Raw genomic sequence first — 17,515 nt, forward strand, 5'->3', positions numbered from 1 at the left:
ACATTTGTTCATGATGAAATGATCAGTTGATTTGTTTGGTTTTTTAAGATGCATTTTCTTATTAATTGCTGAACTCTGTACTACTAAGTGGAAAGACTGAGAAGCAAGGGAGGTTAAGTGGCTTGATTCTGGTTACTTGGAGAACAGTTTCAAAGCTAGGTCACTGAATTTAGGGATTTTTCCTCTAAGTCAGTGATTTTTAAATAGCAGGTTGAAAGCCATAAGTGAGTTGGGAAATCACATAGTACAACCATCCTTTTTATTTTTTTAATGGAATAGAATAGAATGTATAAAACATCAGAGTGTATCATATATATTGAGGGAAATTACTGCTTCATGAAGCTTTTGTTTGAGTTATATATGTGTATATGTGAGTATGATCATATAATATTAAATAATTTTCTTCCTGTGGGTTGTATTCAAAAAGGTTTGCAAGCTGCTGCACTAGGCTGTTTCCCCAAAGACACTGGATCTGGTGAGGAAAAAAGAACAAGGAAGCAGCTTAGTCAAATCTTCGGAAAATACTTTGTCTTGAATTATAATTACTTTAATGTTTTATGCAAATTTCTTGACATTGATAATAAAATCACTTTGAATAGCCCTGTAGGGAATATATTTTTCTGAGAAGGGTTTTTTCATGGGTAGGGGAATTTCAGGCAAGTTTAACATATTTAAGAGATGCTGGAGCTCTTTCAAAGCGTCCTCCTTTAGTACTTTCCTAAATTGTCTGAGTAGTGTACAGCTAACATATATTATTGTTATAATCATATAGGACCAGGAGACTGAGGAAAATGTCTGCTTAGGCTTTCATTAAAGTTTACACATAATATTCAGTGTCGTTTGGTGTATTTTATTTTATGTAGGTAGAGGAAGATTACTATTAAAAATAAAGCCACACATACACTTTTTTTTTCTGCCTAAAAAGAGGGGCCAGTACATTCTTCAAGGGGGAAGAAAAAGCAGAAAGGACACTGACTTTGTTCAAATGCTGACAGAGGTGGAGCAGCGAAGGCCGCGCGCGGCCTGTGTCCTCGCCTCTGCTCGGCTTCCGCCCCTTCTCCGTCCTTCCGTTTCCTTGGAGTGAGTGTTGGCAACGTAGTAAGCATGTTTCTTTAAAACAGAGCTTTTTTGAAGAAAAATGCTTTATGATTGTCAGGTTTAATCACTGCCTATTACTTGAGATTTGCTGCATTTATTGGGAATAAGTGAAAATAAATAAATCTCCAAAGATTTACTCAATTTTGTTGTTTGTTTAATTGTGTAACTAGTAAAAAGTATAAAATTGCATCCATAAAATTTAGGCTTAAAGATAAAACGTGGGTTCTATGATAAGAATGGACTAAGGCCAACTTAAATGAGACTTGCATTAATTTCAGTTAGTATGATGGATGTTGTGCTTATTCTGTAGTATGTTTCTTAAATAACCAGTTGGGTGGTTTTCCTTCTTGGAAGTGTTTGATTGTGAGCAGCCCATTTGGTTTCTTCATACAGGCTGCGTTTGTGTAATTTTGATACTGATGTTGAGCATACTCGGTGAAGTGCGTTCTGTTGTTTGTAAATAGTGAGCAAGTGGCCCACTTAGTTTTACTAAATAGCACAACTGCAAATGTACATGCTAATATGGGCAGATTACAAATTGATTATAAAATCCTGTGTTACTTGGTTTGCATATTGCTTCTAGTCTACTTTTCCTTAGATTCTGGATGAGTCTTTTCAGATCTTTATCAGCACAATGCTAGAATCTTTTTAGTCAAATTTCTCACCGATCAAGAATAGATACTCTGTTTTTCTTCTATAAATTATACGGAAGATAGCCTGTTTACCATGGTATGTAAATACCTATCTAAAGGTAATGTGAGCACAAGAATGAGATTATAAATTTATCTGTTTAAAACTATGTGGCTAATCTTAGGACAGAGCTTTCAGTGTATTATTATAGGTTTTAAAGACATAATCAACATTAAAATTTTTTTGATAAATTACTAAAAATAAAACTCAATTAAAAAAAGAACAGATATTTTAAATAATTTCATCAAGCTTTTTAAAAACATACAATTTCAGAAAATATTTTTGAGTAATCCTGAAAATCAACCGAAAGTATTATCTGAGTTTTAAGTCACATATATCTTTTATCTATTTTTAATGTAATTGATGGCTCACACCATTATGTAATTTTAACTGCTCCCACTTTTATAACCAAATTTACTATTATCCAGAGCAGTGTGTTTCTTAAAACAGGAAAGATTTGGGAAAGTTTTATCTAAAGGACTTCTGAGTCACATTATTAAAGATGAGAGTTTACCAGGTCCCTACCAGGTCACCCTACTTTTTTTCCTTTGGGCCTTTGGACTTTTACGTTAGATAAAGAGAAATACACTGTTTGTAGTGAGAATACCAAGCAAAGGTTTTTCCAAAAAAAAGTTTCTGAAATCTGTGAATTATATTCAGGAAAAGCATATAAAAATTAACACCTCAGTCTAACTTTCTAGTAATGAAGTCAGGCCTTAGAGTATTATATAATTTTTCCGATTTCTGAAGATTTGCCAAAGTAGTTTAATCTTTAAAGGCAATATATTAGATAAGGCTTTCTCTTATCTCAGCTAAAATTGTTGCCTAAACCTGGTTTAAGTCACTGGTGCCCATGATCACATGCATCTCTCATTCATCCTTTTCCAGTTTGATAACTCTCTCTCGTTACTGGATAGAGGCGAATGAGAAATGTCCAGACAAGAGGGGAAAAGTAAGCCTTCCTACAGGCGTAAGCGCGAGCAGCTAGCCGCATTTCCAAGTCAGTTCAACCTAAAAGTTCAAGATTTTCTGTAAATTATTGTAAATGTTGTCCTAATCAACACAGAGGAATTATTTTTTAGATTTAGTAAAATTAAAAAAAAATTTCTTAGGTACAATTCAGTACTGATTCAGCAATAGTTATTGAATTAACTTGAAAAAATATTTCTTTATTAAAGTTTCCCACTCTCCAGTACAGCTGGATTTTGCTTTTCCTTTTTACTATATCACTTTGTTATAATTACCTATATCTGTTTCTAATTATTTAATTTATATATAATTTGCCTCCAGATTTATGTCATGCCGTAGAGTACTCTAAGTAGGTTTACAAGCTGAGGAGTCCTAACTCTTGGCACTAAAATCGCTGTCTGATTGCTAAGATTAGTTTCAACTCTGAATTTCCAGTCTTTTCAAGTCACAGATAAGCTTGTAATTCAGGTCAGTGCAGTTTAAGTTAATTATTTAACAAAAATATAAAAGGTAGAAGGTATAGTGCTAATTTTTTTAACTCATTAGTTCGAAAATCTGTTTAAATAAATACCATGTGCCATTTGAAATGAAGACCATTTTTGTTTTTCCTGGTTTCATAGACTAATAGACCGTGAAGTTGAAAGACATCTTAGAAATGACCACTCTCATCCCTTTGCTGGGGTTCTTGGTAAGACCTGCAGCAGGTAACCGTCCTGCGATTGCTCAGCGTTTCCAGCTGTAAGCCTTGGAGGATAGAGTTGAGAATTTGGGATTCATGACACTTCATCCTTTGATCCTCTCTCTTCTTTTGACTGATCTTCTCTTTCATTTTTTTCCCCTCTGATTAACACCAGCTGGTAAATTCAAAAGTTGTCTGGGTTGTCATGGTGAAGAGGGACAGAATCAGAAAGTAAAAAGAGCTGGGTGAAAAGTGGGGAGAAGAGAGGAAAGATAAAAGGAAAAATAAGAAAAATAAGGGGGTTGCATATGGTGGGGGCGGTAAAGGATCCTAGGTTTTCTGTCCTGAGTGATCAGTTTTCATCATCATGAGTTGGAAGGAGAATTGAGCCCCCTGTTGTAGTAGACTTGAGATTTGTTTGAATCTTGCTTCCACCACTTAATTACGTAACCTTTGGAAGGATTAATCTAAGTGCTGCCTTCCTCATTTACAAAATAGAGCCAGGCCCATATTTTTGTCTTTTCGATAGAGATTCGTCTGCGGTGTTAGGACTGCCTAGCGTAGTAAGTGTTCAGGCAGTGTGCGTTACTTCCAGTCCAGTGTCAGGTCGCCCTAGGACTATAAGTACCTTGGGGGCAGGAACTTCGTCCATTTCATGTACTGCTGCATCACTAGTACCCAGAGTGGCGCATATTAGATGTGCAGTAAATACATATTCACTGAATGAATGGATTCTTATCAACTCTACCTTCAAAACATAGATTGAGCTAAGACCCTTCTATTACTCAGATTTGAATATAGCACAGTGGCCATTGGTCCCAGTCATCTGAGAAAAGACACAGTGTCTTTTCTCAAAGAAAAGTAAACTGCAGTGCTTGTTTTCAGGGAGAAGAAGCTGTGGGAAGAGTAAACCATGAAAAGAAGGCAAATTTAGCAGGGATTCTGCAGTTCTCCCAGTTCAGGGTCCCTGGATCAATCCCATAAATCAGGAGCCAGACTAACAGGGAGATTCTAAAATTCCTTGCTGCCAGGACATGGATTAGGTTTTTTTCCAGGTAGGCTTCCAGGTCTGCCAGTTCATGTCATTAACTCCTGTTCATTGACCCTACATAACTTGACATCCCATTTCACACAGTTGAATGTTTTGCACTCCACTCCTTGCCTTGTGAATTTGCTTCTTATCATTTCTATCACTGCTGTTCTATTTCAAGGTACTTGGATTACTGAGAAAACACCAGGTGATCTTCTCTGCTTGTGTCTTATGTTTCTGTGGTCCAGCATCTACAAGCTGTCAGAATCATCCTACTAAAAAGTAAATCCCATTATGTCATCACCCTCCCTAAAATTCCTTAGTAGCCTCCCACCTGTGAGACTGGGACACTCAATCTGTCCTAAACGTTTCGTATTATGTCTTTTTACTGCACAGGCTGGAAAGCTGAAAGCTGCAGCATTGTCTATGTATCAGTAAGACAGAAAACATGCTGCCAGTTCAGCTGTCGTCCTTAGAGCTCAGAAGACATAACCCAATTACAGAAATAGTAGAATTTTAAAAGGAAAGTAAACACTGGAATCTTTAAGTGCATTTTCCCCTTGTCATTTGGTTGTGGTGAATAGCTAGGACTGACTGACTAATGCAGTGGCAAATAATTGGGGTGACTTTTTCTGTCTTTAATAAGAATTATTAAGTCTCATCATTTTGTGTGATTATTCTGGGGTTTTGGTGGTTACCTTTTACCAGGTTAAAGATGTTCCCTTCTACATCCATTTAAGTTGGTTGTTTGTAAATCAAAATTGGTTTTATTAAATGCTTTTTCTGCATCTTTTGAGATGGTCATATGGCTACTTCCTTTAATCTCTTAATGTGGTAGCTTACATTTATGAGGTTTTGTTTGGTTTTTAATGCTGAACCATACTTGCAATTAGTGAGGTCAGCACTACTTGGTCCTGATTTTTTTTCCCCAGTCATTATTGGATTCCCTAATATTTTATTGTCTATATTCTCAAGTGAAGTTGGTCAGTAATCTTCTGTTTGTACACTTTGTTTTGTTATCATGATTAGCTTCAGAAAATGTTAGTCTCTGAAATAGCTTGTATAATGTAAGAGTTGTTCTTGAAAGGTTGGTAAAAATCATCTGTAAAACTGATTCTGGTACATTGAAGTGAAGATGGATGGTTTTTGACTACCATTTAAATTTCTTTAATAGGTGTTGGATTATTCTGGTGTTCTACAAAACCCTGGATAAAATTAACATTTTAAAATGAATACAGATGACCATAATTGACCCTGGGAGAGGTAGAAAAATTAAATAGACTAGTAACCATGGAAGACTTAAAGACATTTGTCACAGGGCTACCTCTAAAAAACATAACAAATGGAGATGTCTTCACAGTTGTTCAGCCACCAAGCAGCAGGTCCTACATTGTGTAAGCTGTTCTAGAGCAGTGCGAGAAGAGGCTTCCCTAATGACTGTAGGAAGGAAGCATAACACTGACATAAACCTAACAAAGATAATGAGTCAGTGTCACGTATAAATATTTATGCATATATCTTAAATAAAATATTAGCAGACAGGATCCAGAGGAAACATTAAAGAATGCTATGCTCTATGTAAATGAAGCGCATTTCAAGAATGTGTGGATGATTCAGTGTTTGGAGGCCTGCTAACAAAATTCATATTAACAATGCTAAGAGAACAATGCTATGGCTGTCTCAATAATTGTAAATGTAAAACTTTTGCAAAATTCAGTATTCAGCACTTGACAAAATTTAATGCTCATTTCTGGTTGAAATTCTTTAAAAAATAAAGAAGGAAACTTCTAAGCTTAAAGAGTAAGTGTGTATGTGTATATATGTGTGTGTGTGTATATATCTCAAGTCAATAGCTATTATTCTAACCTTTCTGTTACCACTATTATTTAACAATGTCTGGAACTATTCTGGTCTCTAAATAACCTAAATAGATATGACAGAGGAGGCTAAATAAAGTAGGATAAATACAATAGTGCTGTATTTGTACATTTATTATTTGCTCACTGTTGAGTGAACAAATACAGGAATCAAAAGAGCCTTTCCAAGATATTTATATAAATATAAATAATACAGATTTGGAGAAATCTAGAATTATGTCCACGAGAATGTTTGTAATAACCTAACTCTTTGAGGTGAAGTTTCAGGTCAATTTTACTTTCTTATTACATTTCTGTATTTTAATTTTCTGAGTGTCTGTTTTTATTACTTTAATTTTTAAAAGCTATTGCTAATAACTTTTTTTAATCAATAAAAGGCATAAGTGAGTAAAAACTAGATGATGATCAAAAGCAATTAGGGGTATCACATAGGGTGTTACAGAGAAATCATCTTGGGGGTATCATTTAATCACATGTGGGTACCCTGCTTCCTGGGAAGTTTTTACTTAAGAATCACTTCAGCAGCGAGCCCCTATATGACCAGATTATAGTGTTAGCTGTCATTGTAATATATTTAGGGCTTTTAATATTTGAGGCACATATTAAATGTTTGATTACATTAGTAACATTTATCTTTGCAACACTAACTTGTCATTCTTATCCATAAAAATAATAAAGCTGTTGATATTATTTGATCTTCTAATTCTGTCTTTGAGATTCTGTCCCAAGGAAATTACCTGGTAATATGTGTCAGGGGTTTGTTGGGTGAGGGGTATAATTTATACAATGTCAATGGGAACATCATTAGGGTTGGTGCCAAAAGTGGGGGATGGGGGTGTGGGATACAACCAACTGTCTCTTCGTAGAGGAATACTATATAGTTAGTAAAAGTAATATGCAAACCCCCAGATTTGTCAAGAAAGTTGTACTGGGGAAGACAGCACAAAACAGTACTACTCAGTGATCGCTGTTACGCTACCAGATGTGTAAGTTAACACTGTTTAGGCTAATATTTGGAGTTACAGTGATTTTCAGATTTGATTATTAACTGTTGGGTACACTTTTTGTAAATTTGGTTAAAATCGTAATGGTGAATGAAACTGAAAAACTAAAGGATTTTTGATATCCCGTCTCTGCCGTTTCCCGGCGTGACAGAGTCTGGAGCACAGAGAGTCTCTGCAGGAGCTGTTGTCTCCGTGACGCACACATCTTGCTCTAGGAAGTGTCAGTGGGGCTCTTCGGAGCCCAGCAACAGAAAACTAGAGGAAAAGCCATGAGACTGTAGAACAAGAGCATGTTTTTTAAATTACAAGAATAGTTTTTTTCTGGGAGAAATAAAATAAGAGAAGGATATCACAGCTTGAAACAGTCAAATAAGTATACTTGAAACACGTGTCTCATTGATTCCGTCCATGGTTCAGCAGGCAGTTCAGGGTGTTCGATAATCAGCTCTGTGCATAGGATGGCTATTCTTGAAGACGTCTTGATGTTCTAGTACTTCTAAGTCACATTGGACCTCTGGTCTCCATAGCAACAAATAATTTAATGGAGTACATGCCTCCTCAGAATGTCACCAGCAAAGTCTTACATGATCTTTTAAGGTGAGTATGTTTGATAGCACATTGAAGATCACGGACTGTTGACCAAAGTCATTGTTCTTACTGATTATCTCATGTATTATCACCAACACTTGGAAGCTTTGACTCTAAAGCTAAACACTGCTATCAAATTCTCCCACTGAGAGAAAGAAAAAAGAAATTAGCTTTTTGGAGAACAGAATATTGTTTCCATGTGACATTAAGTACTAAAACAAGAATTATCCTTCGAGTCTTTTGAAGCCTTCCTTATGTATTAGGCAACAAAACAAATACGAGTATTCGTGATCTTTATGGCCTTTCTACCATTTTCTCTTGCGATTTCCATTAGATTACATTCACCAAAAGAATTCAGTATTAGATTTGCCTACTAAATCAGAATAGCATACCCTGTGGCATATGGAATGCCACCATGGAAGTTGCCACGAGGAGGGACCCACTGTTTGTAAGTGGTGTTATTAAAACAGCACTAACACCTTTCTCTTCTGTCTCTGACTGCACGCATGCCCAAACAGAACGTAAATTTACTTAAGTGTGAGTACTGACTTTCAGCCCCTAGACCTGCTTCGTATCATGGAGTAGGCAGTGAGTTGCCTAGCAAAGTAGTTTTTAATTATCAGCCGGAGCCTTGGCCCCAAACCCCAGTACTAGGCCAGACCTTGACAGAGAAACTGTTTCCCACCAGTGCTCAAACCCAAGCTTGGGACTTGGCCAGTCCAGTTATTCTGTAATAAAATGAAGACCAAGTGAGGGAGTTTTCCCCCTTGCCTTGTAGCAGGCTGACCAGTACCACCCATCCCAGGCCTCTCAGATCTGCCCAGCTGCTGAATGAGTAAGAAAGCAAAAGAGAGACCTTTGCCACTGCATCTGGAAGAAAGGGAGAGGGGTGCCTTGGTGTGCTTGTGCTTTTGCAGGTACGGAGAGGATCTTTCAGGAGCACTTCAGCGTGAGAAAAATCCACCACCGCAAACCAGCTACTCAGCTTGTAACTCGGGAGGGGGGAGTGGAATTTGGGATGTGTTTAAGGAGTGATGGGTGGTCAGAGAGCCTTTAACTCTTAACTATATGTGACTTCATAGTTTGACTTGTTTATAACCTGGATGTGTTCGTCTGTTACTTAAATCGCTAAGAGGGGCGGGGGAAGAATCAGATTTTGCCTGATGACACAGGAAAGTTCTTGGAGCAGAAAGAATGGGCTAGTGCTGACCTAGTTGCGAAGGGTCCAGCCACAGGACACTGGAAACATGCAGCGCACATGTGGCAGGAGTGTGGGGTGCTGGAAGGTGGGGCTGGAGAGATCAGTGGGGTCGAGCTTACAGGTGCCTGGTGTCCCGTTACAAAGGCTTGTCTTACTCACCGACGGGGAGGGGCCAGGGAAAGTGCAAATATTTTACTGATAATAAAGTACAGTGAAAGCATTCAAAGAACCTTTGAAGAGGTTTATCCGTATCTCTGTTGCTCTGTCCTTTCTTGTCCTAGTCCTTACTCATAGCACTTTTTTTTATCCTAGCTGTGATCACAATCTACGGATCATTTTGTGTTCCACTGTCTTCACCTAATCTGGTAATAATTTCCCCTGTTACTGTGGAAGATTTTAAGCAAGGGCGTGACATGATCAGCTTTGTCTTTTAGAGAGAGAACCTTGGGAATGGTACAGAAGATGGATGGGAAGAGAATCAGAACGGGGTTCAAGAGATGCTCAGGGAGCCCTGCCCTGATGAACCACAACAAGAGGGTTCTAGCACAAACATGAAGTAACCTCCTGAGCCTGAGACACTGTGAGTTGAGAGCAAGCCTTTCCCCTCAGCCAGGTAGACAGGCTGCCTGTTCCTCTTGGAGGGCCCTCCCCTGCTGCCATCAGCATTTCACAGGCGACTTCGAGATCTGGTTTCTGGTTTCTAGTTTCTCGTTTCATGTGAAGCAGGCTGAGCTCCAAGTCTGCAGAGACTCACCGGTGTTGATTGATTAGCGTGGTGCACGGGAACAGCTTTGTTTGTGCCTGCTGCTCCCTGCGGCTCCTGGGGAACATTGTTCGTGCTTCTCTTCCTTCAGGTGCTCAGCCAGTTATCTCCATGGGCAGGAGTGTGTGGACGGCGATAGGGGTCCTGAAACTAATCGTTATCATCGTTGTTATTGTTATGGTAATACACATTCGTCTTCAAACTTGCCGCATAAAGTTACCCCCAGGATGGTACACTTGGAAGAGGGGCTGCGTTGTTCAGAGACGGGGTGGGTTCTGCTGCTGCCCCGGTCTCGTTGGTCGTCCACTCCCCCTGGTGCCTAGTTTCCTCACCTTGAAAACTGTAGGAATTTTTCACCTCCGAAATGTATATGCTGCCATTTTAGCAGCGTGTTTTTGCTGAGGATTAGATCTTTCTAGGTGATAGAATGGTACACTGTGTTGTTACCTTGTGTCGCTGACAGCACAGGGGCTGCCACTCAGTCGGCCAGGGAAGCCTGTGCGCTGGTGACCACTGTAAACAGCCTTCGTTGAAGTCTTTAATTTGATTGTCAGGTTGCTTTGGTCAGTATTTGAAAGGCGCTGTCACCCAGTTTCACTTTTGTTCAGCAGACTGGTAGGATTACAGCCCGGATCAGGGGGCCGCGGGGTGGCAGCTGAGTGAGGCCTGGGACTGGTCTTCCTTCCCTCCTCCTCCTCTGCTGCCTCCCCTTCCCTCTCGTCCTCCTTGAAGAGGGGTGGCCCCTCCCAGGATAGTACAGCAGACCCCACTCTAACAGGTTTTACATGGCAGTTACTCTTACACATTTGCAGAGATTTTAAAACTGAAATACTGCTTTCGTAAAATCTCACCTTAACTGTCAGCTTCCTTTCTTTTTAAAAGATGAAAACCTCAAAACTGTTCAGGTCATGGGAAATTCCTATTTGCTATCTCATTTAGAAGAGACTTTATTAAATAGATCTCTGTAGAACTTAACTTGAAACATGAGTATATACTGCACCGTTTCCAAAGAAGAATATCAGGTGGCCCGTTCTTTGTAATTAATTTGCTACTTAGTGTTAAATTTCATTTGAAGATTCATTTTCCCTTAAAGTTGCAGGATATTTTATGCAATTGAAAGAGTTAGGAAGAAGTACAACATTATAACTTTCTGCCAGATGTTCCACAGTCGTGAAAGCCAGCTGATCGCAGCGCCAAGAAAAGCCTTAGCCCTGCGTGGAGAACAGCACTGTCACACTTGGGCCTTCCTGAGGTCTGCGACTTGCTTTGCATATATACACGTACAGCTGCTTTGGTTGCTTCTGGGTTTGATATTATGTGGTTTTTTTAAAGGTGGATTTATGTTATATTGGCGTATTGTCTATTTAAGAGAAACCACTACTGTCTACTGAAAAAAACCACTATTTTGTTTCCACAGAAACCTGCTAATATTTTAGTTATGGGTGAAGGTCCTGAGCGAGGAAGAGTAAAAATTGGTATGTTACATCTTTGATAAGTCACAGTGTAGCACTCTTTTAAAACCTTTGCCGGCAGCTTTATCGCTTCTGATTTTTGCTGTAATAATATGCATATATTCACGTAGTTCCATGTGACCAATCCACTTGTAAAGAGGACACATTAAAAGTGAAAATTGTCCACACCCTTCAGACGTGTCAGGCACTCCTTAGAGACTGAACTGTTCTAATTACGAAACAAGCTGTGCAAGTTTTTTTTAGAAATTTTTGCCATCATTGAAAAATAGTGTGTACAGGTTAGTGCCTTCTGTCCCTGCAGGAAGCCAGCCTCACCTTGAGGAACAAGGGCACACAGCATGCTGGTGATTGCACCCTCCGGGCTGCTCGCCTGAGCCAGATCAGAGCAGACCGTGTGCCTCTCAGCCTCTTCTGGGCTAGGATGAGACCAGGAACACTGCCGAGGCTGGGTGGGCACAGAGCCTTCGGTTCTGATGCGCCTTTGCCTGAAGGGGAAAAAGCGAACGAGCAATCTGTACCTCGGCATGTTTCCTGATAGCTGTTTTCTCATATATCAATGCAAAATTTTATTCATTTCTGGTCTGATAACCTGTAAGGATAGAACTAAATTTATTTACCCTAACTGGTTATTTTTTCATTGTCATTTCCAAGTTGTGTTTGTCACATTTATTTAGTTTGTTCTGTGTGAGGGTAGGAGAAATGTAGTAATTAAATTATAATAATTTAAAAGCAGCAGGAGTATGGGAGTATATAGTAAAGTAGACAGGAGTTTCCGATTGCAGGGTTTAGTAAAGATTAGAATTATCAACTGACTTGTAGCACTTCACCAACCAAGAAAAACCTGGGTGTTCTAACACTTCTTCCTTGTCCTCCCCTAGAAAGTCCCCAAATCTCATTTTTCACTTCTAGTTAGACTCTCAAAATACTCTTTTATGGTATGAACTTCGCAAAGTTTTTAGTAGTGTGAAATTTGATGCACCTCAAAGTACCCTAGTCGTGACTTCCTTTGAGAACCAGGCCCTGTCCGTACTTACCCATAACGTCATCTACACCTGTTAAATCCTGACGTTGCTCTTAAGGGATTTTGTCCAGTCCCACTTGGTGGCATCAAAATCAGATGTAAGCTCAAAGCATGCAAAGTATAAAAGACCCAGCCAAACAGTATTTACAGATGTGTTCTTTACTGTCAGATTTTGGGAAAATTTATATACTATGTTAAAAATAATCTAGTTTGGAATTAAACTTCTGTATAACATGCATGATGTTGGCAGGGTTGGGGGACACTTCACAGCTTAAAGCATTCACAAAGAAGAAATGTTAGTTCTGCAAACCAGTATTCAGTGAATCTGACTTGTGGTTTTAATTCTTTGCCAAATTTCTGTGGGTTTTTTTTTAACTTCTATAATTAAGTAGATTAGATTAGGGTCTCCTTCATTAAAAATACATCTTAGGAGAGCAAAACTAAACAGATGATAAGCGAATCTTGAAATTTTTGAATAGGTGGTATGGATAGTGATTGTTCACTTAACGTAATACTTGGCAAAAACTTCCTGTCGTGACAGCACTCGATGCTAGAAGGCAGAGAGATGGAGAGCCCAGGTCTTGTCTGTGAGAGGATGACGTCAGTAGCCAACAGCCACGCCCGCATGGCTGCCCTCCGAGCTGCGCGCCGCAGCTCCAGCTCTGAGACGGGGGTTTACGACATCAGTCATATCACGTGATTCCTTCCAACCTCAGTGTCCTCATTTGAAAAGGGAAATGATTGAATTATATGACCTTGAAAGTCTTTTCCAGCTTAAAAAAATACCATGATTCTTTAAAATGACGTTAATAAAATTCAACCCAAGTAAGTGAGGGGCAGTAGTGGTGCTAACATACTGCATAGCCAACTTCTGATTACATCAGCAAACACGCTTGCTGATGCAGATAATGGAAAGCCTTACTCTAACTGATCTAGTTTCTTGGTGCTTGTGACCAATAAAAAGAATGGAAATGCAGCTTCACAACCCCGTCCCAGTGGTGGTAAAACAGATGAAATAAATCTGCCCGGAGGAGCAGGGTCGCCCTTGACCTCTGGCAGCAGAACCTGTCTCTAACCCAGTGGGACAGTGAGTGACAAAAGTTTGCAAGGAACGAAGGTCTCATACTTGTTTTATATTTAGACTTCTGAAAGGGGTGAGATGTTTTGTTGGTCTTCTCTGCCCAGAACTCACACTTTTCATATCTTACTGAGTAACAGTGATAAAATTAGAGTAATCAACTAAATTTGTAAAAATCTATTTACTTAGCATTATGTTTTTTTTTTTACAGCTGATATGGGCTTTGCCCGATTATTTAACTCACCTTTGAAGCCTTTAGCAGATTTGGATCCAGTAGTTGTAACGTTCTGGTACCGAGCCCCAGAATTACTTCTTGGAGCAAGACATTATACCAAAGCTATTGGTGAGTAGAACTAATTAAAATTCCATATTTTAAAAGTAGCTTTGTTGTTGTAAAATCTACATATTTCTATGTATTTTTCAATCAAGTAATATAGAAGATTATAAAAGAGCGAAACTATCCTTAAACTCTGCTACGTAGAGACACCATCGTCAGCATTAGGGGTGTATCGTCCCAGCCATCTCTTTCCAGGAGAGAAATAGATGCTAAAACAGTTTTTTACATCTATGGGGTCATGCTATGAATTCTAAATAAAAAGTATTTGAAATTTTATTTTATTTAAAAAGAGAAATAAAACACATGGAAATTTCTTAATCATTGAGCTTCAGACAAATGTTTCTTTCACTGAAAAAAATAACTAGCTTCTAAAAGATCACCATAAAATTAAAGGAAAGAAGATCATGAAAGCAGGTGGGAATTTAGAACGTTTTTACCGCTTTCTGAGTTTTGGTCGTTTTGGTTCCTCTCTCTTGGCAGAATTAGGGAATTAGTGTTGTGCTCCTCCCAGCAGTTCATAAGCCACATGAGTAATATCATTGTCATCATTGTTACTACCACGACTTTGTTCCCCTTTATAGCATTTACGTTCTGTTTGCAAACCGTAATTTCCACTGTTTATACTGAGGTTATGTACTGTAATGGATCTGATGTTCAACGACCACAGCCCTTTGAGCACAGCTTTCCCATTACTGGCATCTTTATTCTGCCTCATTTTATTTGGTGGAATTTTATCATCAAGTGGTTTTTTCTGAAGTGTTTCTTTCGCCTTTCTTTTCTCCTTACTTAACTTGCTCTGGTTCCCCAGCATGGCCTTAGACCCGCTTTTATTTTGCCGGATGATTCCGTCCCCGAGTCTTCCATACTTCGCTCTGTTCTGCGCTGGTTTCCGTCCTGGTTTTCCCTTTTGTGAGTTCCCTGGGTGGGGTCTGTTTCCTTCTGTCCTTTATTTCATTCCTTGCTTTGCTACGGCGTATTCTCAAGCAGCTTTCTTTGGAAGGGCATCTTAGAGGAGATGTTCCAGTTCTCGTAGTTCTGAAAAAGACCTTGGTTATGCTTTGCAGTTTGGCAGGCTTTAGTTCCAGGTACAACACAGTTCCCGTGGCGATGCTCCCCGCTGTCTCCTAGCGCCATGTCAGCGCGGCCTCATGCCAGTCTTCCCCGTCACTGGTGGGTTACCTGGGACTTTTTTCCTTCCTGAAAACAAATAGGATTTCTCATCCTTGTATTTCACAGTGACGTGCTGGCCACTGGACAGGCTCATTCAGTGCGAAGTTTACATCCCAGGTGTGTGGAAGTTCTCTTGTAAAGTCTGGATTTCCTCCTCTCTGTTTGCTGTTTTTCTCTTCCCTAAACTGAGCATACGTGGATGTTGGATTTCTTAGATTGATCCTTTGTTACCACTTTTCTTCTCATGTTTTTCTACCTGTGTCTTTGTTATTTCTAAGAATCCCTTCTTACTCTCTGATTATTAATTTTTCATAACATCTTAACATTGTTTTATGAAAAGAGAAGCTTAGATGTCTGTGAGGACAGTGATGAAGGTGTTAACTGTTTGTGATTTGCTGTATTCCTGGAATAATTGTCTCTTTCTTTGTAGTCACTCTTTATTTCTGTGTCTTGGTCTTCCATGTCATGTGGCAAGTGTTCAGCTGTTTGTTGACTCTTGATGTCTCTTTGCGTTGAAGAATCGGGTTACAGAGTGCTGCCTGGGAACTTTGTACACAGATCAGAGGGCTCCCGGACTGGCAGGCCTTACTTCAGGGGGGCCCAGCAGGGAACTGCCCTTAACTGGGGAAACTAGATGCCAGTGCGCTCACGTCTTTGCTCTGAGGACATTCAGATTCTTTAAGGGACAGATCCTCCAACTTTTGGCCCAAGCTTTGTGTACCTGGTAGCCCCAGGGCAGTAAATGAACGGGGTGTGGGAGAGAGGGTCAGCAGTTCAAAATGCAGACTTTGTGGTTGGTGTTTCCAAGTATAAAATCTTCCCAGGACACGCCTCTTCCCACTCAGCAGTAGCAGTGTGGACTGGAGCTTTCTCTGAATTGTTTGCAGAAACGCTTTTACCTGTGTCCCTGCCGGGCCAGGTCTGCGCATGTCCAGGCTCTTTTCATTCAGGTCTTAGTGCAGATACTACCTCTGCAGAGAACCTCCTTGATCACAGTCTGAAGTAGCCACCCTGCCTTCCCCATCACACCTGCATCTTACGGTCTGGAGAGCATCATGCAGGATCTAAAATCCCACCAGACAGGTAGGCGGCGCCTGGCTGCTCACCCCTGGAGGCCGGCGCCTGCGTGCTCCACGGCGAGAACTGGGTTCTCTGCCGAGTGAGTGAGCAACTCTTGCCCCTGATGACCTCCTGCTCTTTTTATTGGATCTGTACCTTTATTACTTTGCTGCCATTTCAGTGTGTACTCAAGAAGGGGACAGGACAGGTACTTGGGATCATTCCCCCATATTAATCTTGAATCCAGCATGTCTTTTTTTCACAAAATCTCTCATGTTCACTAATTTTCATACCTGCTTTGAGGTCACATTATATTGTATAGAAAAATAAAGGGAGATTAAGTTAGTTAGATATGGGACTTTTCTGTACTATCTTTGCAACTTTTCTACAAGTCTGAAATTATTCCAAAATAGAATATTTATTTTTTGAAATGTCAGTTAGAAGGAAAAGTAAATGTTATTGAAGCTAGTCCTATTTTTGAATGTGTATTACTACCTAAGCACACACTTGGTTATCTCTTCTACAAGTGCATTCTAATATGTACGTGGTTATTTTTCCACCTAGAAGATGAATATTTAAAAGCAGCATTACCTTTGGTAAGACGGGTTAACAGACAGTACAAGTAAGGAAATAAGGAAACGGACCTAATCTTAGCTGCTTTTGGCAGAAGACTTGAGACTGAATTGATTTAAACTGAGTAAAAAATACACTGTCACATAGGCTTGTGACTCTGGCTCATCTTGTACTATCTTTTTCTTAAGACACCTGTGTTTTCTTGTGAGCGTTGAGGTTTGTATGACCTCTCATTCAGCAGCGCACTCTGCAGTCCAGCAGTTTCAGTCCTGGCCGTTTGTCATACAGCTGGGCTACCAGCCATTAGGTAGATTCCCTTGTTCAAATGGCTTTCCTCCTCCTCGTCAACATCAAAATTTATTGGATAACGATTAGATAAACTTTTTAAAACTTAAGAGAAACCAAAGTGAATGCAAAGTTTGTCATCTACCCATAAGGGATCTCCAGTCCAGGTGAGAAAACAGTATGAATATATGCATAGAATAATTTTGTCATCATTGAACAACGGAAGTAGCAAACGCTAGCGCTCTGACTTGGAGCCTTGGCTCTGCCGCTCGGGGTGGCTGTGTGTTTAAGGAATGTAGTCCTTTATGGCTTTGTTTTCTGAAGATGAGAAGTTTAGCCTAAATCATCTCTTAGATCCCCTTCAGTTTTAAAAGTTCTCTGCCCTTAGATAGAAACCACTGCCCTCTGGGTGGTGACAGAGGAAGCTAACTTGGGTGCAGGTGAATCTACATCCAATTGCTAGTATGTTCCTAAGCTCATTTTAGTGGCATCTTTTAGAAGGACTGAATCTGCCAGTTTGGTGGATTCTGTTAAACTGAAGGTACTAAGAAGCAGCAGAAGGGCAAAGGGCACAGTCTGAGCCCACTCTGGCTGGCATGTTCCCGCCCTCTGTTACAGCGC

The 17,515-nt window shown here is 39.7% G+C and overlaps 1 protein-coding gene across 5 annotated transcripts in view; it reads left to right on the forward strand.

The window, feature by feature from the left end:
• Window positions 1–17,515, forward strand: part of CDK8 (cyclin dependent kinase 8) — an 86,481-nt gene that overhangs the window by 55,685 nt on the left and 13,281 nt on the right. For 4 of the 5 annotated variants that reach the window (XM_072976033.1, XM_072976032.1, XM_072976035.1 and 1 more), the window contains 2 exons: window positions 11,317–11,374; window positions 13,682–13,813. In XM_072976033.1, coding sequence (XP_072832134.1) covers window positions 11,317–11,374; window positions 13,682–13,813 — 190 coding nt within the window. The remainder of the gene's footprint in view (window positions 1–11,316; window positions 11,375–13,681; window positions 13,814–17,515) is intronic. The other variant, XM_072976036.1, reaches the window with a different exon arrangement.

The sequence above is a fragment of the Vicugna pacos genome, chromosome 14 (assembly GCF_048564905.1).
Source record: "Vicugna pacos chromosome 14, VicPac4, whole genome shotgun sequence".
In the NCBI taxonomy this organism is placed as follows: Eukaryota; Metazoa; Chordata; class Mammalia; order Artiodactyla; family Camelidae; genus Vicugna; species Vicugna pacos.